Source organism: Macrotis lagotis, chromosome X, assembly GCF_037893015.1.
Source record: "Macrotis lagotis isolate mMagLag1 chromosome X, bilby.v1.9.chrom.fasta, whole genome shotgun sequence".
Lineage (NCBI taxonomy): Eukaryota > Metazoa > Chordata > Mammalia > Peramelemorphia > Peramelidae > Macrotis > Macrotis lagotis.
The window spans coordinates 383,280,048-383,304,699 of NC_133666.1; the positions used below are offsets into that span (position 1 = coordinate 383,280,048).

The 24,652-nt window shown below is 32.1% G+C and overlaps 1 protein-coding gene across 2 annotated transcripts; it reads left to right on the top strand.

Annotated features, from left to right (window-relative positions):
* The first annotated feature begins 6 nt into the window (after nucleotides 1-6).
* On the top strand, nucleotides 7-24,369 carry LOC141503365 (RAB11-binding protein RELCH-like). Of its 2 annotated transcripts, none has more exons than XM_074208597.1 (9): nucleotides 7-70; nucleotides 1,215-1,314; nucleotides 5,992-6,074; nucleotides 6,931-6,994; nucleotides 8,787-8,925; nucleotides 10,109-10,225; nucleotides 15,360-15,448; nucleotides 20,252-20,322; nucleotides 23,234-24,369. In XM_074208597.1, exons 1-9 carry the CDS (start codon nucleotides 12-14, stop codon nucleotides 23,352-23,354), a joined length of 843 nt encoding a protein of 280 aa, XP_074064698.1. In that variant the 5' UTR covers nucleotides 7-11; the 3' UTR covers nucleotides 23,355-24,369. The 2 variants fall into 2 exon arrangements, with proteins under 2 accessions (XP_074064698.1, XP_074064700.1); XM_074208599.1 differs by lacking the exon at nucleotides 5,992-6,074 and adding an exon at nucleotides 6,647-6,729.
* Nucleotides 24,370-24,652: the final 283 nt, after the last annotated feature.

The following is a 24,652-nucleotide window of genomic DNA, read 5'->3' on the forward strand; positions in this document are numbered from 1 at the left end:
ATGTAATGACTATGCTTTCCTTGTCTCATGCCCCTCTTGATAGTCTGAAGGCTTCTTTTGTGGAACTGGGGTAAAAGTAATAGCTTTTGTAGTTTCTTTTATACATTCATATATACATATATATGTAGTATATAACATGGCTTTGTAGTGATTCTTTCCATTAACTAATAAGAGGATATATTGAAGAATACTGTATTTGATTATTGAAACTAAAAGATCACCCTCAGAAACAAAAACGAGATTTATTTGTATGTTAACAGTCAGTGAACATATCTTAGGTGCCTGCCTTGTAACAGTTACTAAATGGCAGGAATACAAAAACAAAAAGACAGTCTATCCCTGTTGACAAAGAACTTACACTCTAATGGGAGGCAAACAAGACATTAAAACAAGATGAAAACTTGGAGATGGAAGAAGTTTAGGAATAAGGTAGAGAAAGTACCCTGCATGGGAGTGGAGCTTGGTTGGATCCAAAAGATTACATCTGGATGGTAATGAAGAAAAGCTTAAGAACACTCCTTCAATGGAGGCTTTGGGAGGAACTTCTAGCCTTGCTCCTAATCAGAGGACAGAGGGTACTGATGAACTGTGAGTGCCAAGGCTGATGAAGTCTCCCCCTGATGTTGAGATTCCTAGAACCATGATGAAGTAGAAAGAAATGCAATCCAGTATAGTTCATAGACTGACCTTCAGCCGGAAGTCATGGCTTCAAATCCTGCCTCTGACCCCTACCATTTACTATATAGCTTCCAGCACTAAACTTCTAAACTAAACTTCTGTCAGTACCCTTGTGACAATCTTAGACTTAATGTTGCCTTTATATGAGTTGTAATTCTGCATTGATGAAAGAAAATTTCTATCCCAGAAGTTCCCTACTCTGATTAAATTACATATCTTTACCCAATTCTGCCTTAGTCAAAAAAAAAAGTGTGAAAGACAATGTGCCAAGCATTAGAAATACAAAAAAAAAAAAAAAGAAAACTCTCTGCCTTTGAGGAACTTAAATTCTACTTTTAACCTTGTGGAAATCTTTTCTCCTGAGTCTCAATCTTATCATTTGTAAAATATTTTTAATATTTGTACTATCTTTCTCACATAGTTGTAAAGAAGATACTTTGTAAATCGTAAAGAACTATATATATAAATGTGAGCTGTTACTGTAATACGTCATTATGATTTTGTTGCTCCTAATTTTAACATTTTTTTCCCCTTAGAGCAAACCCAGCATACCATGAGTTGCTATTAACTGTTTTATGGTATGGTGTTGTCCATACTTCAGCACTTGTTAGATGCACTGCTGCTAGAATGTTTGAGGTAAGTGAATCAAAGATTTCTGTTTCATTAGGTTGTTATAGTTGTCATTTAGGGGAGGAGATGGGAGGAGAGCAGGGAACAAGGCATGGGAGGGTATAAAAGCAATCTCTATAGTGTATGTTTTTATTATATGAATATTTGTTGTAACAGTATTGAGTTGTGTACTGTGTGATGGAGCAGCATTTGCATTGTTTAGTTTTCACATTTTTAAATAGTCTTTTCAAATTAGTTTCTTAAAAGATATTTTATTGTAGCTACTTTTATTTTCCTGTTTTATTTCTTTATTCAGTATTCAGTTTAAATCTCCCTGAATATGCTTTCCTGTTTCCTAATGACATTACTTAAAAGGATCTCATCCTGTAGAATATTTTTCAAAATATGAAGTCTAGATGCCTCCATGACTTTGATTAAAAATTCATGTACTGATACTGAGTTTGTGAAAATCTTGTATTTCATTAAACACATCTGAATCATCACTCATATAACCCACACAAGTTAATCTTATCAAAAATAGTCTGTTTAATTTAGTTATCATATAGTTGGTGCTTGTCATACTCTTAAAACATCCAATTCCTTGTCACATAGTCAAGTATACATTTTTATTTTATAATTATTGCTAAGTTAAATTGCTTCATACTCATCTATCAGTATTAATTATAACTTCCCAGAGATTTAAAAGAGGATGCAATAGAGCACTATATCAGTCTCAGTTTTTTTTTAAATTATGTCCTCTGAAATTTTCAAGTACGTAAATTAAGTTTAGTAATTGTATATTACCTTTAACATTTTTCTAAAGGTCATCTATAATTATAAGAAAGCAGAAAAAATCACTATCTCTGATATAACTAAACATACATATGTGTGTGTGTGTGTGTATACACACACACACACTGATTTTTTTTTTCAGGATAAATACAAAATCAACATTTTTAGCTTACTTTTCAGAGAAGTTTTCTCTGTCTTAAGAATTCATTATATTCTTTCTTTTCCACAGAAAATAACATAAATTAGTAATTAATTAATGCTATAGTAGAATAAAATATTGCTGATTAAAAATTTTGGAAGTTTTTATCTTTTTCTCTTTAAAATATTTGAGAACAAATTTGAAAAATCAATTAAAAATTTTACTACAAAATGCATGTAAAACATTAGTCCTTTGTAGTAACTAAGGTTAAAGTAAGCTCTAATGTTAATATATAACCATACAACTTACTTAGTAGTTTTTTAACTTCTCAGTTCCTAGAATTTATCCATATATTGATTACTGGGGATAAGTGAAGTAGTCACATTATTCAGATTTGTAATGTATATTTTCATTGATCTGGAATCAATTACCATATTTTTCCTGATTTTAACATTGAACAGTGTGAATTCAGAAAGATATGACCACATTAGGAGAGTAATTATTGACATCCATTGAGCCAGTACTCTGAAATAAACAAATGAATATGTCTGTCTAAGTTAATTATGACTGCTCCCTATAATTTCTTTACAATGTATCTTCTAACATCTTTAAAGCTTTTGCCTGGTTTGGGTCTGTCTCTTTGCTGTTGCTGCTGATTTGAAAACTGTATTCATGCTTAAACTATTGCTGCAGTTATATTACCCTTTTAAGGTCTATCATGAATCAGTTTGTCTGTGCATAAGAAATATAATTTCAAGACCTAATACAGTACTCAGAAGATAGGAGACATTGATTAAGTGCTTGTGAATTTGATTTACAATTTGAAAAATTCATATGCAATAAACATTTTCCCCTAACTCTACCAATTAGGTTCAGTGATAGAAGCAAAAGTATGAGTATTTTTGTTGATCACAGTACTTTGATTTGTACTTACAGTTTTCTGTTAGTATAAATGAGGCTCATGATCAATCGTTGTGATTTTTTTACATTCATAAGAATATTCATATAAGAAAAATCTTATTAAGATTCCATGCCAAAAGTGGGAAATCAAGAAACAACCTTTATATTTCTAAATAATTTGATTCTGATAATGCAGTCAGTATAGGTTTGCAAGCAGGTTCAAATAATTCTGATTTTTTGAATCATTTCTTTTACTCTGCTTTTTTTTCTTCATCACCATAGCAATAGATTTTAATATATTGTTGACATATAAACTTAAGATATTTGTGTATGTAATCTGTGTATAACAAGTATATAACTAGAAAAAACATAAATCAAAATGACTCATCTTTCAAATGATAATACTTCTTTACAATACCATATTTTCACTTAGTCCATAAGTATTTTTTTAATTACCTACTATATGTCAGGCCCTATGCTATGTACTGTGGATACAAAGAAAGGCACAAATCAATTTTTGCTCTCAAGGATTTCAGTCTAATGGAGGAGACAAAAAATAAATAACGTTGTATAAACACTTGTTGGTCTGAATATAGGTCACCCTCTAAAATGAAATCTCTTTCGAAGGAAAAATAAAAGTATGCTGTGAAATTATAAGTTGGCAGTACAGTGTGGTGGACAAAGCCCAGTGTTGTGGGCCTCAGCCACACACAACCTCCTTCTACATCTGTCTTTCCAGTCTCATTGAATGTTATTCTCACTCTTGCAGTATATCGTATCCAGACTTTCTTTCTGTTCTGTACACAGAACATTCCCCCTCCTTTCTACATTTCTTTGTTCTGACTATCCCCTATTTCTAGAATACATTCCTCCTTATCTCCACCTCATAAAGTCCCTCTTTCTTTAAGATATAGTTTAAAAACTATCAGTCACAGGAAAAATTCTTTATTGATTTTCCCCCAACTGCTAGTGCCCTCCTTCTTAAAACTATCTTTAACTATTTTGTATATATTTTTATCTATTCATTTTTTATTTGTGCCTCAATATAATATATGTAAATATATTATATATATGTGTATATGTTCATATGTGTATTTTGTTGCTAACTGCATTGGAATGTAAGCCCCTTGTGAGTAAAGATTGTTTTATTCTTTGCACTTGTGTTGCCAACACCTAGCATAGGGTATGGCTTTTTAATAAATAATGAATTGATTGATTTTCACTATCTGTAAAATGAAAGGCTTGGACTTACTGATTTCTAAGGCCCTTTCCAACTCCAAATCAATTGTCTTCTAAACCTATCTATCATAGGCTGCCTTGAAATTGTAAATTTAGCTGAACTTGTTCCTAGAGTTGGAGGGGAAGTAATATGGCCTATATTCAGTACAATACAGTTAATTAATAAATAAATAAATATTTGGTTTTTTGTGAAAATTATTTCATAATCCGAAAGATTATTTGATTAAAATCAAGTTTAATAATAAAAATATATATTGTGAAAAAGCTATTGCCAACACAAAATAAGCTGTCTGTGACATTTAATGTAGTTAGTAGCAGGAAAGAAAAGTCAACAAGTTCATGAATTAGTCTCCTTAATATGCTTTTCAAAAACGGAGAGTAATTTTAGCTAAGAGATTCTATCTTGATGATAAGACCATTAAAATTATTGAAATTTATCAACTTGGTTTGAACACTTATAATATTCCATACCAGAAAGCCAGTACTTCCCATACGCTAAACCAAAGATTATATTTGAGTGGGCAGAAGAACAGGTGATAAATTTATTTTTCTCACACAGTTATTTGATCTTTATTCATTACAAATGCACGAAATAATAAAATTTAAGTTATAAAAATACTGAAGATTACCAGGATCTGTCATGAAACCTTGTTCTACTTAGAAACTAGCCTGAATTAACTTCTGATATTAAATCTAAATTTCCAATTTGTGGAAGTGAAATAGATTAGTGTTGAGTCTACTATAGATTTCATTTATGAAAATAAGTGCTTCAAAGAGGAAATAGACTATTCTCCATTTATCTAGTACAGATCACTGAATAATAAATAGTAGCGCTTTTTAATGTTCTATCAAACCAGGTCATATTTACATTGATGGCAGAACTGAAAGCAAACTAATTGATAATGATTCTGTTATTAGTTTTAAAAGTGATTGCTATATTTAAAGAATTACAAAGTATGAGACCTGACTATAAAAGTTTAACCATTCAAACCAATAAAAATTGACTTTTTGGATATCTCAGAGACCTAATAGCCCTGAATTCTACCTCAAGGGAAAGCTAAAAGAAGTCTATTTCAGAAACTTTGCTTAGTCAATTTAAATGGTGCTTGCCATAGTTTTAAAGCATAGATGCAGTTTTAGTGGCCTTTGGGTGTCTGCAAACTGCTGGCTATTTTTAGTTCAATAGCACAGTTCAGTTTGTACCTTATTAGTCATATTAAAAACAGATTCATGTTGATTTAAATTTAGGACATTAACTTTGAATTCAAATTCATATTTAAACTGAAAATTTTTAAAGCCTAAAAATAATATTAAATTTGTTCATTCCATTGCAATTCATTTTTAAGTAGACAACATGATGAAATGTGACCCAAGTGTACAAACTGTCACTGAATTAATTATGAATTCAACTTGTGGATTTCTAGGCCATTTAAACTTTGTTTTCCTTTCAAGCATCTTCTGCCTTTGTAAAGCATTAGTGTAGCAAAATATGCTTAGCTTCTAATTTTGGTTTTGCTTTTGTGTTCTCTCTCTTTCTCCTTCTGTGTTGGTTGTGCCTTTCTTCTTCCCATGGTACTGTGCTCACTCTTTACGTGCATCACCTGTGAATACACTCCCCTGCGCCGACCAATCAGCTGTTGGTGAAGGGGGTGAATGAAACTCTGGTAGCTCAGAGGGTTGTTCCTGCTCTCATTACTCTCTCCAGTGATCCTGAAATGTAAGTTTCTTACCTGACTTATACATTCAGCATCCCTTTTAATATTTGTTTGTTGAGAAATAACCATCAGTATTTTTAAAAATCACATTAATGAATGCTTCTTTATAACTTAAACATCTAAGTTATATTTATTTTAAGTAAAGATTAAATTTTATTCCAAACTTGGAAGGATACCATGTTTTTGATATCAAATTAAAATACTCTTGTGAAATGAGCCTGCAGCATAAAAGATTATCCATTCATAGTAGGCCTAAACTATCCTTTTTAAGACTTATCTGCTGAATCATCTGTAAATATTTGTAGTATAAGTATTTCTATCACTTTCAAATACCCAAATGTGCTGATGGACTATTTCCTCCAAGCTAAAAGGGGATGTTCCACTAATCTCACTAACAGGTCATTACCAGTAAGCATAGTAGCATGAACCAAAGCCTTAACCATTTTAATGTCTATTATGGGTGACTAAACCAAGAAAGGCCAATGAGTCTGCCTGCCCATCCTCAGTCACAGCTAACCCAGTTCTCATTCCAGTTTACCAAACCATTTTTTATTGCATGTTGACTGGTTTACAGCTGACTCTTCGAGGCATGAGTGAAGCATTAGTTGACAAGCGGGTTGCTCCGGCCCTTGTTACCTTGTCCAGTGATCCTGAATTGTGAGTTTCACAGACTGCGACCTTAAGTTATCCTGTCTGTCTTTTGAGCATTCTTCCTGGTCTGCTTTTATTTTTTATTTTTTTTATTTTGTCATTGCTAGAAACTAATACAATATAAATTGTGCCCTATTGAATATATTTTAGCTTTATTTATTGTTTTCGTGAAGAAAGATTACGTTTATTTATTTTCTTATTCTACAGCTCAGTCAGGATTGCCACAATTCCTGCCTTTGGCACCATTATGGAAACAGTTATTCAAAGAGAGGTAGGAATGCCATTAATCTGAATAGTATTACTGACTTCACAAGGTGATGCCATTTCTGTAACAGTTGCTCCCTGGGATAAGCAGTAGACATTTTACTTCCTAAAAATGCCAGTGTCATCTTCCTATCAAATATTTTTTCATGCCTATACAAAAAGATTATCTTTTCAAATTTAATTGTATATGTGATATTTTGAATAGTGAATTCTAGTCACTATTTACATTAGAAGCATTTCCTACCCTTTCTCACATCATACAGACCAAAATTTAAAAAAAAACCCTCACACAATAGAAAATCAAAAGGATGAATCATTTTGTACAGAGGTGTGCTTCACATTTTATTTGTTGATACTTTCATAAAAAGATGAGTTCCTTATTATAAGTACTTGATGCAAGTTATTTTAATATTTACATATATTCTGTTAGAATATTTCTATGATAAGGAAAATAAACATGCCATAAGCTGATCCTTCTTGTCTTTCTGAAAGGGCAGGCAAGGATGTGGCTAAGACAGCCTCATTTCTTTTCTCTTAAAAATGGACGTGAGAGAACAGGATCAGAGGAAGGAAGTACAAATATCAAGGGCACATTAGTGGATCAAACATCCTAGACTATTGAAAAATCCTATTTTCTTAGTAACACATTTAGAGGTATATTGACTACAGTATATCTGTTCTTTATGCATTATCAAGCCATATGTTTATTCTCAGAAAACTTCTAGCAAGTAGATCCATGCTCTAATTCTGGAGTTCAGGGATTCTGGGTTCAAATTCTGACTTTGGTACTTAGTACCTGTGTGACCTCTAACCAGAAACTCAAATCAAAAATCAAGCAGCCTATCTGAGATTGGTTATTTCCATTTATTTCAGTAACTACTTCATGTGCTTTTAGTAACTCACCCTTCAGAGCTGAAAATAGTATAATTCCATCTCTTCAAATGTTTTCTTGTAATTTCAATTACAACCACTTTAAATTTACTATCCATTCCCAAAAAATGTAACCCTTTTATTCTAAGTCACATACTCTTAAAAATGTTGGTGATGTTGTTAATAGTAAATTTTTGGCAACTCGAACTTCCAATAGAATTTCTTTTGTGTTATTCTGAAAATGTACTTCTGTGTTTTTGCCATCCTGTAAAACTCTAGAATTTTTGTGACTTTGTAGTAAAATATTGTTACTGGTAAACAAATATTAGTTGAATTTTTTAAAGATTAGATATATCTTGAAGTCAGAAATCTTTCCTTATTCTTCCACTTGGATATCTCATTGGTGAGCACAATATTCTGCAGAGCTTGCAGTCTTGCCAGAATTTCAACATTTTTTAAATCCTAAAATAAAATATTTTAGGGAAATGTGAGTAAGAGATAAGTCAGTGTTGAGTCATCAATTCAAAAAGTGAATATATGGGTAACTTGTACTATAATTTACAATTGTACTATAATTTACAATGTAAATTTTAAATTTAAATCCTAAATCTCAGAAATTTACTTCCACTTCCTTGAATATTTTTTGTGTTAATTTTTCTTTTATTATTTTTCTCTTGGTCAGAAATAAGATAAAACACCTTAATAGGATCATTTGGAATTTTTTCCAAATTTTACATTTTTTCTAGACCTGACAGTACAAGTATAGCACAATTTTGAACTCTGTTCTCTATTACTAACTGCCCTAATTAATGTCTAATTGTTATTAATTTCACATTGCAGATTAAAGCTCCAAACTTCCTTTTTTTATTTTGGTTAGCTTCATATACTTTTGAACATTTTATTAATTCTCTGTAAATGTCAATTTTAAGTTACTGGAAAGAGTGAAAATGCAACTGGCTTCTTTCCTGGATGATCCTCAGTATCAAGACCAACATTCTCTGCATATAGAGATCATAAAGACGTTTGGAAGAGTAGGACCCAATGCAGAACCCCGGTTTCGAGATGAATGTAAGTTGAATTGATAATGCTATCCTAATATAAAGTATTCTTTAAATTGTGATGAACAACAAAACCTTTGTGAACATTTCTGACCCTGTGGTCCTATGTCCCATGTGAGGTGCTCCATTGTATGCTTCTTAAACAGAAGCCAACAGGTGGCAATGGGACTGTGTGACCTTAGACAAGTCATTTAACGTCTTTCAGCTTTTGAATATTATCATGTAAATACTTTGTAGACCTTAAAGTGTTGTTTAAAAGCAATGTATAATAATTATCATTATATTATTACTACTAAATAAACCATATGCCGAAAGCTGTAAGAATTAGATGTTAAATACTTCCACCAATCCAGATCAACAACTTTTCTGCAACTTAATCTTAAAGAACAGTTTAAAATACTGAGCAGATTATGTCATTTGTTTAGAGACACTTGACCAAACTTGTCCCATGTCAGACTTGAATCTGGTTGTTGATGACTGAAATCAGCTATATGTGCTGCCTGATCTTATTGTTGAGTTATAAGGTACAAACTTTTTGAATGAAGATTTGTTTCATTGACTGTACAACTAAAAAAAAAAATCAAAGACAGTGGGGGGGAATGAATGCAGTTTTCTGATTAAATGTAGTAGTAATACTTTGTCTTTACATGCATGCATGCATACATGCATACTGCATGGTTGTTTAAATATGGTACTAAGACTGAATCCCAAGTCAGTCTATTGTTCTGCCTAGTAGACCATAAATTCAATAATATACTAAGATGCTAATCATCAGAAAACTACTAATTGTAAACAAACTAGATATAAACAGATTTTTATAATAAAATAACAGGGAAGGAAATTAGAAACAGTAAACAAATGCCCATTGTTATTATTGTTGTTTCCCTACCTAAGGATGATGCTTTTAGAATCCTGAAATTTCAGCCACCATTTAACTTAATCATACCTGACCAAGAATTCCATCCTCAAATTTCTTGTGGAAAGATCAAATAGGGTTTCAAGACCTTTATTTCTGGTTTTGGAAAGCTCTAACTAGGAAGTTTCTCCTTATATTGAGCTTCTCTGTTATCCATTGTTCCTAGCTCTACACCCTAGAATGAAATAAATATAATCCTTTTGTCTCATGACATGTATTTAAGAATTAAGAAATTTTATTTAGCAAAAATATAGCATTTTTACTCTTTCTTTTTCAGTTGTTATACCACATTTGCACAAGCTGGCTTTGGTCAATAACCTACAAACTGTGGATTCCAAAAGACTAGACATTGCTACTCATCTGTTTGAAGCCTACAGTGCACTTTCCTGTTGTTGTATCCTTTTCAAAGAAATTAATGTTTTTAAGGTTTTTCTTACAAGGCAATGGGGTATTATTAAGTGTCTGAGGCCACATTTGAACTCAAGTCTCCTGACTCCAGGGCTGGTGCTCTATCCACTGAGCCATGTAGCCTCCCCAAAATTAATGGTTTAACACATTTTTATTATCTTTATGGCAGAGATTTTAGTATTTTTTCTCTTTGAATTACTTAAGAAATGATATAGAGTCTAAATTTTCTGTCTTCATTCTTTTTTGTATTATTCTGTCCACTTCATGTTTATTATGTAGTTAATATATTTTGAGTATTGAAACATTTCATTGTTACAATGGATAGGCAATTTCCGGGGGGAGGGGGGGATTGGGTTTTTTAGGCAATGGGGTTAAGTGGCTTGCCCAAGGTCACACAGCTAGGTAATTATTAAGTGTCTGAGGTCAGATTTGAACTCAGTTTCTCCTGATTCCAGAGCCAGTGCTCTTTCCACTGTGCCACCTAGCTGGCCCCCCCAATTTCTAGTTTTGAAAAATATTTATATGCCCTTTACAAATATGTAAGTTTGGACAAAAAAGTGAGAAAGAGATTAAGGATACTTAGGAGAACCTAGATTGATCTTCACCTTGTTGCCTGAAGCCTCATCCAAGATAGATGTCGTTACTAAAGAAGCATAAACCATAAGAAGCTTATGTTCTAAGCCTGATTTTCTAAGAAAAATGCCTGGCCATCTACATTCTGTGTATCCTTTGGGACAGCAGTTGCATGAATGACTATAGCCTTGCCATGCCCAGGTTTTCTAGAAAGATATTGGCTATAATTCAGTAGTACTTCTTTTAATGGAGGAGGAAGATAGAAAGATGAGAGAAAAAAAAACAAAGGAAAAGATGAAATTTGCAAGAGATGAATTTTATCTTAAAGAATAAGTTTGGGAAAGAGAAAGGAGAATCACCAAATCTGACTAAAAAAGTTTTTAACCTGTAACTTGGGGGGAAAAAAATTCATGCATACATGAAACTGGAAAATTCACCCATATTATAGAGAAAAATAGAATGATAGAGTTAAGAAAAGCAGTGAAGTAGATACTCAATAATATTTATGATAAAATAACAGAGAGGGAAATTAGGAACAGTAATTATAGCCTTGTTTGTCAATAAAACAAAATATATATAATGAGCTAAAACTAATAGAATATTAATTCAATCAATATCAAAAAGTATATTTTCAAAGAAAATAACTAATAAATATGCACTAATATAATATATATGGTATATATATGTATGTGTGTGTGTATACATATATATATATATATATATATATATATATATATATATATAATGAAATTCACAAACTTGAGAAGATGCGTTGTAGGAAAATTTTTGAATCAAGATAACAGAGAGGGAAAGTTAGCAGCACTATAAGCAATGTACAAGGCTTCCCACAATAACTAATAGATAATGCCCAATATAATGCCCATTGTTATTATTGTTGTTTCTCTGCTTAACAATGATGCTTTTAGAATCATGAAATTTCAGCCACTATTGAGTCTAATCATATCTGACAAAGAATTCTATCCTCTACAACTTTGTAGATGAAAGGTCATCTGTCATCTAAGCTTTCAAGACCTTTAGTTCTACTTTTGAAAAGTTCTAACTACTAAGAAATTTCTCTTTATATTGATCTTCTCTGTTATCCTTTGCTCCTAGCTCTACACTCTAGAATGAAATAAATATAATCCTTTCGCCTCAAGATATTTTTCTAAATGCTTGATAAAAGCTAGCATTTGTCCCTCTTAATTTCTCTCATCTCCTGACTAAGAGTGGTTTCAATTAGTTTTTATGTAGCATAAGCTAAAGATCTTTCATTATCCTTATTGCCCTTATCTGGACACTCTCCAAATTACCAGTGACCTTTCTAAAATGTGACTCCTGCAACCAAACGCAGCAATTCAGGTGTCTGACCAGGGCAGAGCATTATGGAATTATAACCTCTTTCTAGTCTCTATACTTCCATGGTAAATCAGCCAAGTAAATCGGCTCTTTTTTTTTTTTTTTTTTTTTTTTTTTTTTTTTTTTTTTTAGTTACCATATCACATTATGGTAACTCCTGAGCTTATAGACCAGGAAACCTCCATATTTTTTTTCCAGGCAAATTACTCTTTAGGCCTCCTTTTCCTCATCCGGTACTATTGACATTAGTTCCTTAAACCCAAGATAAGATAAAACATGACATTTCCTAATGAATATTACAAATCTGCCAGAAAAAAAGATACTAGTTATGATAGAAAATGACAGTTTCCAAACATCTGATTAGCTAGTTGTATGAAAATAACATAATAATAATAACAATAATAATAATAATAATAATCTGATTCAATTTTATTTGCTGATAATTTCATCTCAAAAAATAAGAGGGAAAAGGGACAGCTAGGTGGCACAGCAGATAGAGCATCGGCCCTGGAGTCAGAAGGACCTGAGTTAAAATCCAGTCTTAGACATTTAATAATTGCCTAGCTGTGTGACCTTGGGCAAGCCACTTAACCTCATTGCCTTAAATAAATAAAAAAAAATTAGATTAAGATAAGGGAAAGAATGAAGAGAAATGTTTCTCTAGATTTCTTTCTGTCTGGTATAAAGAACCCATTGATGTACATAAGATGGGAACCTGGAAAGAGACAGAGACCTCATTTTCATAATAGCTAAAAATGGTGTTGTAATAAGAAGATGAATGAGTGCTTAGCTTAGAAAACATTTTATTATGTTAAAAGAATGATAGGAGAAAATGCCTAAAGATTATTAAAAGACTCAGAAATTCAATGCTGAGTATGTAGTGGCAAATGATCCCAATAGGAAAGAGAAAGGATTATCCAAAGACATTTCTTAAGTAAATTTATATTTTAAAAGGGTATGTGCAAAAGGTAGAAGAACAGGCTCACAAAAGCATATCTACACACACACACACACACACACACACACACACACACACACACTCAAAATTAAAAGGGAGGCATTAAACTAATAATAGTCTCAGGAAGGATAAAGTCCAGAAGGGTGTTTTTTTAAGTATTTGAAAAGCAAAAAGAAGGAAGGGATAAATCTACTGCTGGAGACAGATTGTGTAATGTTAGCAGGCAACATAGAAAGCAGAACTACTAAACTTCTGTTTTGCTTCTATCATCTCTATTCAAGGAGAATGGTTTCAGAACTAGAAAGTGTTGAACAAGTATGACCAAGTTCACAATTATGAAAATTTAATGTTTAGTTTGGCATGAATTGTCTTTTAGGGATCTGATAGCTTCCTTTCTTCAAAAATCTTTAACATTGCTTTCCTCTTTTCAACATGTACAAAACAAAAATTACTATCACATCTTCTAAGCTGTTGCCATTTTTTTAAAGGTGATCATTAATGCAAATATATTAGCTACTCTACTTTTATCAGAGAAGATTTCATCATTCCAGATAGTTGAAGTTCCTCATCAGTATCATTTGTTTCTTCATACTAGGTTTGTGAACTATTTCTAACATTTCTTACCTAACTCTGTCTTCTACATTGTCTGTAGTAGGGACAGCTAAGTGGCACAGTGAATAAAGGACCAGCCCTCAAATCAGGAGGACCCAAGTTCAGATTCAATCACAGACACTTGATAATTACTAGCTGTTTGACCTTGGGCAAGTCTCTTAATCCCATAGCTCTACAAAAACCAAAAAAGAACCATAGTAAATCGTTTGTAATATACTCTCAGGACAATATTGTTTCTGATTCTTCTGTCACATCTGATTCTTCTATTCACATAATTTCAACTTTTCTTTGTTTTCTGGTTTTCCCTTTAGTAATTTTTTTCTAAATAATGGGATTAATGAAACAATATTAATAGAGAAAGGCATCAGGGACAGCTAGGTGGTGCAGCACCAGCTCTGGAAGAACTGAATTCAAATCCAGCCTCAGACACATAATAATTACCTAGCTGTGTGACCTTGGACAAGTCAATAAATCCCATTGCCTTGCAAAAAAAACAAAACTTGATTTGTATGCTGGTTTCCTGATGTCTTTTTTTTTATTCTTTGCTCAGAGGACTACTAGGGAGAGTAAGGGGAGAAGAAGATTCAGAAAGGAAAGTGAAATAAAAATAAGATTTTTTAAAAAAGAAAAAACTAAAACTTCTTTCTACTTGATTTAATAGAAGTTGAGTAGTATCCAGATTAAGGGCATAAAAGGTCCCAGTGAACTATGCAGGGGTCAGACCCTGATCAGAAAAACTATATTAAATTTCAGGAGCTACATTTAAGGAATTTAGGGTCACATACAAAAGAGTATAATCATGATTGTATGTAAACTAGAATCTATATCATATCTTTCATTTGAAATATTTGAGGGATAGTCCATGTATAGGGCATATTAGACTTCTTTTATAGATTTAGGAGCAGCAGTTTTCAGTTTGATGTAAAGAAAAGATTCCTCACAATAACAGATGCCCAAACACACTTTTACCTGTCTTGGATCCCCATCTTCATAGAAATTCAAACTGAATAATAATTTGTTAGGGATTTTGAAGAAAAAAATCCTTTTCATTTATAGAGTTGACTAAATGACTTTTAAGATTCAATGAAAATTTAAACTCAATAAACATTTAGCATAATGTCTTGCCCAGAGGAAATGCTTAACCAGTATTTATTGAATGGAATTGTATGATTCTATCAAATTTTGCTTGTTCTATATATTTCCAATCAACAGTAAAGCAGCTTAATTTTCAGAAAAGTCATTAGTGAGTAATTGCAAATGAAATCATGTGGATTAGCAATGTCCAGTTATGGGAAATTTAAATAATCTATTTTTCCTATTGAAATTACCTGTGATTTGCTTTTTACTTGTTTTCTCCATAATTATTCACAAACAACAGTGAGTAAAATTTTCCCAATTGAGTATATTTAAATATAGAAAAATGTTTTTATTTAGCAACTTTCTTCCTTTTAATTAGCTAGAAATTAAGATAATTAAAAATATGCAAAGATAAACCCAAAGTAAAAGAAAATGTATGGAACATAACTAAAATAAATTTGAAGATAATCCTTTTTCCAGTCTTTCCATATTTGGGAAAACTTTATCATTTTGCTTTAATTCCTTAACGATCTTCTCTCTTTAGTTATTTCAGAAGATTTAATGGTCAATCACTTTTTACCGGGACTCAGGTGTTTAAGGAATGATATGGAACATCTCTCCCCAGAGCATGAGGTGAGCATAAGTGAACATCAGTGGGCATTGTTAATATATGTGTTTGATACATCTTTTTTTCCTTAAATAGACATCTGTGTTGCTTTGTCTAGAACCTTGATTATTTTCACTATTTTTTAAAAATTATGTTCATTTTTACTATTACAGATTCATTTATGATGTTTATGTCATTTCAGCTATTTCAAGAAAATCATGTTTATAATGTTAGATTTTTTTTAAAATCCTATCATGTGAACTGGAGTCATTTAAAGTTGAAAGGGATGGACAGACAGGACCAATCTTTGGATGTCATCATCACCTGGAATTTTTCTTTTTCTGAGATTTCAAACCCTGAACCTTATTCCTCCAATCACAACCTCATTTATTTACTTTTTTATAATCAATTTACTTTTTATCTTTATTGTAGTCCCTGACACTTCAGCTTCTTCCTATTTTCCCAGGCTTTCTCTATCTTATGGATTCCTTTGATCCTTGCCTAGCTAGACTTCTATGATCAGTCATTTCATCTCTTATTTCTGTAATCCCAAACTGCCCTGCCCTTCTGCCTCCCTCACTTCTAACCCTGACACAAGAGCACCACAATGTAGTGAAACATCAGGTCCTAGATTTAGACCTGGCAGGGACATTACAGGTCATCTAGTCCAGCTTCTTCATTTCATTGAGAAGACAGTAAGATAGTGGAGGACATCTGCTCAAATGCTTTCTACCAATAAGAGGATAATTTGACTTTATATAATGTAAATTTCCTTTTCTAAAAAGTGGAGGAAGCAATAAAGGGAAATTCCTTTCTGGACCTCATTGACAGTCAGAAACTAGTTTCAGGTGTACAAATGATTGGTACATTGGAGGACAGGATAGTGAAGATTCTAACCCCAGAATTTGTTCTGCTAGAGGAGAAAGCCTGACAGAGTCTGCATGTGCCTCAGATAGTAAGAAAGCAGATTTCAAAGGAAGGCTATATTGGTTACTGTGGACTAAAATTCTTTAAGGATAGTTAGTTTTAAAAAGAATGAAAGGGGGCAGGTAGGTGGTACAGTAAATTAGAGCACTGACTCTGGAGTCAGGAGAACCTGAGATCGAATCTGCCCTCAGACACTTAATAATTACCTAGCTGTGTGACCTTGGGCAAATCACTTAACCCCATTGCCTTAAATTTTAAAAAAAGAGTGGAAGAGCTTAAAAATGAAATTCCAAAAAAAAACAAGCAGTATTAATTGAGAAGAGAAAGGGGAGCTTTCTAAAAGGGCTAGTATAGAAACAGGAATCTCAATTTAATATGTACAATTATTAATATGTATAAAGAAGATGGAAATAAATGACAGGCAGCATAGGAAGTATGCTGTGGTATTATAAAAACAGTAACATTAGGACCAAAGTTAAAGTTGATCTGAAACTGGAAAGAAAAACAAGATTTTTTTTTAGAAAGACCAATGGTGGCCTAGAACCATGACTGAGGTAGATAGGACAATATCAGACAGCTGAGAAAAGATAAAACTAATCAATTCTTATTTTCATATAATGACAGAATTTTAGAATGAGAAGTAACCCCAATGGCAATCTACTTCAGCCCTTATCAGAAAAATAAAATTCTGATTTCAACATACCTGATGGGTATTTTTTATATGAATTGCTTTCTTTATACTATCTCCCCCATCAGAATGTAAGATCCTTGAAGACAAAGATTATTTTGGGGTTTTGTTTGTATCCCAAGTTCTTAGCATAGTGACTGGCACATAGAAAATTCATATTAGATGATGATTGGTTGATTGATTGATTGATTGATTGATTGATTGATTAATGTTGACTAACAGTGTCTGCTATATCCATTTCCACTGTTGGCTTGTCAAACATTGCTTTCATAAAGTGCTCTGAAAATTATACTGTCTAACCAAACTGTCTTCACTGCTGTTTAGCAGTTAAATTTTATTTGTCTTTTCTTGATGTCTGTTACATTTCCCACAGAAGCTGTTCCAACAGGTTAATTACTTTTGGTAAATTATCTCCTAGTGTACTAAAAAGTTTCAGGCCAATAGATCCCTGTTTTGTCCATTCTGTCTTAAAATTTCATTTTAATTTTCCTGTCCTAAATCAGTCTTTCAGAATATGACTACTTCCTGAAACAATTGCCCCCTTTCTTCTTTTCAATTAAAAATCTGTGCATTTAGTACCTAACTATCCAAGGTACTCTAATAAATTATGTACGGAGTAATACCCTCTACCTGCTACTCTTATGTTTTAGTTTAATTCAACAAATGTTTATTAGTGCTTAACATAGTGCACTGTTTCTCTTTACCACCATTTGACTCTCAACCCTTTGAAACTTGGTTTCTTTCCCTTAAATTAAAGTACTTTCTAAAAGAGCACTGACAATATATTTAGCAAATCCAGAGCTTTTTCCCCAGTCTTCATTCTTTGTTCTCTCAATAACATTTCATCTTGTTGCCATCCCGTTTGTTTTTAAAACCATTTCTTTCCTTGTTGTGCTTCTTGAAGTTTCTTCTTTGATCTTTTCTCCTACCTCATGGTAGGGGTATTTCTCAAGGTTCTGACTTATGTTTTCCCTCTCTCTTTTATTTATATATATATACATATACATGTATGTATGTGTGTAAAAAAGCAGGGGTTCTTAACTGTAATGCATTGAAAAGTTATTCTAAAAAAAAATGCCAGAGGGTTCCAAGTTGTGAAAAGAAGCTTGTGCTCTACATGAATCTATAGTTTCCATTGCTAATATCTTATGGGTTATAGTCTTATTTTCCAACTCTTGTTTCACATATTCACTTGGATAGAAATATCTAATCTTTCAAGTGCAATATATGTAAAAACAAATTCATCACTTAATCTGGTTGCTTTATCTGTAACCCCATCATTTTACAGACCAGGACACTGATCCAATGTGGTTAAATGGATTTGCTCCAGATTACACAAGTAGTAAGTCAGGATTTGAGCCTGGATCCCCTAGTGAGCATATTTTCCAACTTGACTTGAGTAGGAGAGACATAGTAACTGCTTTTATGATTGTACATTTTAGACTAATGGAAGAAAAATAAGTGTGTTAGCAAAGTATCTTAAAAATTGAATAAAAATAATACATAATATGCACTGATTTATTTATTAATTTAACAGACATTTGTTAAGCACTTGCTTTGTGCAGAACCGCATACTAAGGAATAGAGCTTCATACAGTTTAGATCTTGTAGTGTTTACTGTTTTTTGAAATATGGAAGGGAAGAATTATGACAAAGTCAGAATACTTAGTATTGTATACTAAGTACATTGAAAGTTGTGAAACAGTGCTATTTGCAATTCAAAGAGGAGGATCATTATTGATTGAAGAATCAGATTAGAGTTAGGTGAACAAGGGGACAGAGATGTACTTAAATGGATGGATGAGTAGTTATCTAACTTACCATATTTGTCCCAATATCCTAGGGTGCTTAGAATTCTCTCTTTAAGGTACTAATGGTTCACTTTCACACTATAATATTTTCTATTCCCACTTTTGTGTCTTTTTTCTTATTTTGATCATTTTCCTTTTGATTTTTGTGATCTCTATTGGCTTGTATATTTGTATACTGTGGTTTTTGATGTTTTTTTGTATTCCAGGTCAGTTATTCTCTCACTTTGGGGTATATGGAGTGCCCCAATCTTGTTTTCCTGCTTTGAGTAATCTCCTATGTTTCAGCTCAATTTCTAATCACCTATTCTCAGCCTACCTTCTTCCTTTTGCCACTGCTCCTTCCTAGCAAAGGGTACTGTTTCTTTCAGGTATTTGAGCAAAGTCATTGTGGATATGTCTCAGTCCTAAGGCCAGCTCATGCAAGGATATGTTGTGAAACTTTGGCCTAGCACACCCCTGACTGATGGCAGTGGTTGAGAGAGGGAGTTATTGGTATATGCACTAAGTTTAAAGTCCTCTGGTGTTCATCCATAAGATTACCATCTTACTTTGATTAATTTTTCCTTTGGAAGATGAGTTGAGGGGGTGAAGAGAAAGCTATTCCATCATCTTGCTGGTCACCAGAAATAAAAATAAATTTGTTCTCTAATGACCAAGAATTTTGGTCCTGTAGCATTTAGTTTTTGTGTAATCTATGATTTCTTTTTTTCCCCAATAAAACAAACTTGTTTTTCAGCTTCAAATCCTGGATCAGTGTGTGGGTATATTATGTTAAAATTTTCTTCTAGCTTACTACATTACAAAACAGTTCCTTTGTGTTTAAATAAAAAAAGCTTTATCTCAGATAGTCATTGTGACTTCTACTTACAGCTTTCCAAAGATACTTGAATTCATTTAGGTTATCTGCTAAATAATTTCTAGGGTTTTGCAGGATAGAGGCAATATCTAAAAGATATTATTTCTAAACATTTGTCTAATACTAGTACTCATCATTTTGGTAAATATTTTGAACATTGAGGAAAATATCAGACAGTCTTAAGTCTTCAGAGTTAAAAGGGACCTCAGCAGTTCTCTGATCCAATTCATACTCATATGGAAATCATCTGCACAATATACTAAACAGCTTGTCATCTAGACATAACTTTAAGGCCTCAGCTGTATTCATAAAGAGACAATGAGAGTTGACCTAAGAGCCACAAAGACCTAGATTCAATTCCTACCTGTGGCTCTCTGACACTCAAGATGTTCTTAGTATTCCCTATCATTGTCTTAAACTATGAAGTGCACATCTGCCTTCATACAGTCAGTTTCCTACACTACTGAAGTCATAAACCTAAACAGAAAGGGGAAAAAAGTATATGAACATGGTATTCCATTAACAATGAATCTTTCTCTTTCATCAGGTTATTTTAAGTTCCATGATAAAGGAGTGTGAGCAGAAGGTAGAGAACAAGACTGTCCAAGAGCCTCCTGGGTAAGTAATAGCAAGATTTCTGTTCAGCACATCAAACTAATTCATTTACTATATCAAAATTTAGTGTAAGACATTAATAGTGTTTTGAATTCTGCTTTATTTTGTAATCAGATAATTGGAAGATATGAGTTTAGTTTTAAAAAGGTATAATTTTCTGTGCTATTTTGTATAAGGCTGCTTTAATACAGAAAAGATTATGACTTGATGCTAATAAATGTTTTATTAACATTTCTAATCTACCATTAGGATTAAAATTCTCTGAGAAATAAGATTACCAATTTAGGAATGAAAGGGTTAAGTGACATAGAGTTAAAAAAAGAAGAGCATATTTATAATCTGATATATATTGGCACCGTGCATAGAGTGCCTGGCCTGGAGTCAAGAAGACCTAAGTGCAAATCCAGCCTGAGAGTTAATAGTTGTGTGACCTGAGTAAGTCATTTAGCCCTGTTTGCCTTAGTTAATTCCTCTATATGATGATCCAGAGAAATAAATGGCAAACCACCCTGGTTTCTTTGCCAAGAAAACCCCACAGTGGGACCAGAAGATTTGGTTGTGACTGAAATAAATGAACACCAACACTGTAATTAAAAAACTTTGGACAATAACTTTTAAACTATTAAATTATAAAACAAATTAAATTTGTAATATATCTTATTTTCTAACTGAACTATTCTTGATCAAAGAGCCCTGGTTAACCATCTACAAAAGTAAAATCTCTTCCATGGTTAGAATTTTTATTCATAGATTATTCGTTAGATTACACAGTAATATTTTCCATTCAGCAAAAAATTTTCAGAGATTTCTAGTCTAAAGATCATCAGATTGTTAATATCAAAGAATACTTTTATCTCTCTAATAACTTTTGGTTCTTTTTTTTTTTACAAAGTTTAAGATTTACAAAGATTATTTGCCATCTTTGATTTATCAGTTAAAATTGTGAAGCATTTAAGAATAAGTACAAGGAAAAAAATTCAATGAAAAATGATGAGTTTGCAATAGTTCAGGGAAAAGCTGCAAAAGACACCCTTCCTGTTCATTCTTTATACAAAAATAAATAACTTTTTACATTCACATCCTTCTTAGTTAAATTTCATTTAGAATATATTTTTAATGCAATATTTAAAAAAGAGAAATGCTTTTGTAACTTCCCAAGATTGCTTCCTTTGTGTAACCTTCCCTTTTTTTACAGTTCTGTTTTTTTTTATTAACAGCATTAGAAAATTCTTCCTTTGGTGGAAAGAGTTGGAAATTATTTACTATGTCACTTTTAAGTGTTCATAAGTTAATATCTGAGAATTATAGAAAAGGAAAAAATGCTAATTTCACTAAATAAAACCTAATTAAATGGACACAATTTAGAAATAGATTTTAAAAATTTATGTATAACTCAGGTATTTATCTTGGAAACTATATATCTCTAGAGAGAGAGAGAGAGACAGACAGACAAAGTTAGCTTTTGAAAATTACATAATAATGTAAAATGGTTACTTGACAAAATTTCTTACCTCTGCTTTGAAAGAAGGCATATTCCCTTTAACATTGTGAGAGGAGCTACTTTGCTTATTGATAATTTATCTTAGAAATTTTAACAAAGCATTAATATTTAAGATTTTTAAATGATGTGCATCACTAGAGTTAATAAAAACAACTTTTCATTAGAACCATTTAATAGAGTAATTTTTTTCTTTCATTGTTAAGAAGAAAGGATGGAAAAAGTCTTAAGATACAAAAATGGTTTTGTGTCAGGATAGTAAGGGGAAATGACCACTCACCTTTTCTGTGATTTCCTTGAATTAGAAATTTTCCTTGTAGAGACTACAATGCTAGATGTTCCTTTATTTTGTGGGTTGCCATCACTTAGTCAATTTGGGTTTACAAAACAACATTTGGAGAGATTGCTTATTGATTGAGTGATTTGATTGCTATAATAAATAATCTTTCCACAAGCTGACTATAAATTAACTCTTGCTGTGTGCTTGCTTGTTTCAGAGAATTTTACTGAGTTAGTTCATTTGAGGAAAAAAAGCTCTCTTCAAAAAACATTCCTTATATTCCAAAATACAGGGGCTTGAGAGTAGTTTTGTGGCTAGTCTGAAATGTATAGATATATAGATTTGGTACATGTTATTCACTTATTCAGTATGTAATCTTGTATTATAGAAATATTTGATTATTACTGATTGGTTTTGGTAGTTTTAGATCTGAACTGCTTTCCTTAATTTTTCAAAATTGTAGTCATGAAATATATGCGTGTGTGTGTTTGTCTGCACTGATATATGTATGTGTGTGTATGCATTGATATATGTTTATATATATATATATATATATGCACATATATTTAGCTTTTTTATATAAAAGCTAAATAGTGACTCTTAAATAGCCTTTCCATCAAACAGTAGTGTTATTTTCCTCTGTAGATGCAAGAATAGGCCTGGATTTTTAATTCTCCTCTTTTACTTATCCTTTCCCAGATTTTCTTGCATGTAATATAAGAGGAGGAGGAGGAGTGTTTTTATTATTATAATACAAAAAGGTATATCAATACAAACTATAGAAACCAGTATGTAAAATACCAGCCTTTAAAAGTAATTGTTTCTGAATAATACATTTGAGAAAAATGCAGCTTATCATTAATCACTCAACCAATATTTATTGAACATATTACTTACCTTCAGGAGGTTTCCTCACAGGCTGGGGGAGTTAAGAAGCATGTGTATATAAAGTTAATTAGCAAACCAGCAAATATAAACATCAGCAATAGTATAGTTAGGAAATCCTGATGGGAGTTAGAGAAATCATTGTAAAGTAGTACTGATTTCAGAATATACTTTCTTAAGCTATATTATTGCAATGTTGAAATGTCTAATTTTTAGTGGTTTTATATGAAATATTGCAACTTTTTTCCTAGATCCATGTCAATTGCTGCAAGTTTAGTAAGTGAAGACACAAAAACCAAGTTTTTGAACAAAATGGGACAGTTGACAACATCTGGTGCCATGTTGGCCAACGTGTTTCAGAGGAAGAAATGAAACAATAAAAGGAATTCTCAGTAAACAAACACTAAGATGGACCTCAAGCAGACTTGTTCCTTGTACTTGAAGTACTCGCCTTTTTATTTCTTCTGTTTATGTTCTTGCAGTATGATTTTATTCTAACCTCCAAAGATATTTGCACTGCTTTTGATTATTGCTGTGTATCTGTTAATTTTGGGGTTATAACTGTGGTTGATAGCAAATTTACTGTATCAAGTCACTGTTCTGTGTTCTTGTCTATTAGCATAATTTTTTATATAGTGAAAAGTATTTTTTTTAATTTTCTGAAGGGACATTGGCAAATATCTGTATTATACACTGAGCTATTACAATGGTACTTAAAATAATGTAAATTTTGAAGTCATTGTTATGAAGTAATAAAAGTGGAAATTACTTATGTATTTAAATTATGAAAGAATAATGCAGACTTTTTATTGTTTCTAAAATGACTAGAAAGAGCCACCAGCATTACTCTGTGCCTTTTGGAATTAAGTTTGTGTCTACTGTAGGAAGTGTCCTGAACTCCATTCCTTCAGTATTTTCTTAGAATGCTGTGGTGAATTTGAGTTCCAGATCCTACAGTACATAGATAATGAAGAAACTTTCAGCATTTCAGAGCTTTTATGTATACTCTTTAAGTGCTATACCAAACTCTTCCAACACTACACATAATTAACTCTGAGGAGATAAACATAGAGAAATGGAGGAATTAATTGGTATACTTTTACATTGCCCAGTAGCCAAGGTGAATTTACAACTGATGTGTAATCAATTTAAGTGCATGAAATAGATTCATTTGAGGTTGAGATGAGATAATAATTGTCTATTATATCCCAAGTCAGAATATTTCAAAAATATTGTTTGGACTAAGAATCTAATGTTCATGCAAAATGTTTTCTTCAAGATATTATCCTCCTTAACAATAATTTTGGAGAATATCTTTTCATTCCATATAGTACAAATGCTCTGCCTCCTTCAAAAAAAATACTGAAAAGTTTGGACTTTGCAGGAACGTTTTTCTTTTCCTTTTTGTAAAAACTGACTTGGCCAAATTGTTGCTATTATTAGATAGTTCCTTCATTACCCTTTGAATTCAGTCTGGTTTTTTATTTTGTTTTGTTTTTAATACCCTTTACATATAGTCTTAAGTCAATGTACAAGTCTACTGGTACTTAACAATCTGTGCTTTTGTAATTTGAGATTGGGGATAGGGGACAGTATAAATGAAGATAGAGTTTGGTTGACTTGGGGGTAAGAGTTGTAAGGATTTTTTTGAAAGATGGGTGATATTTTAT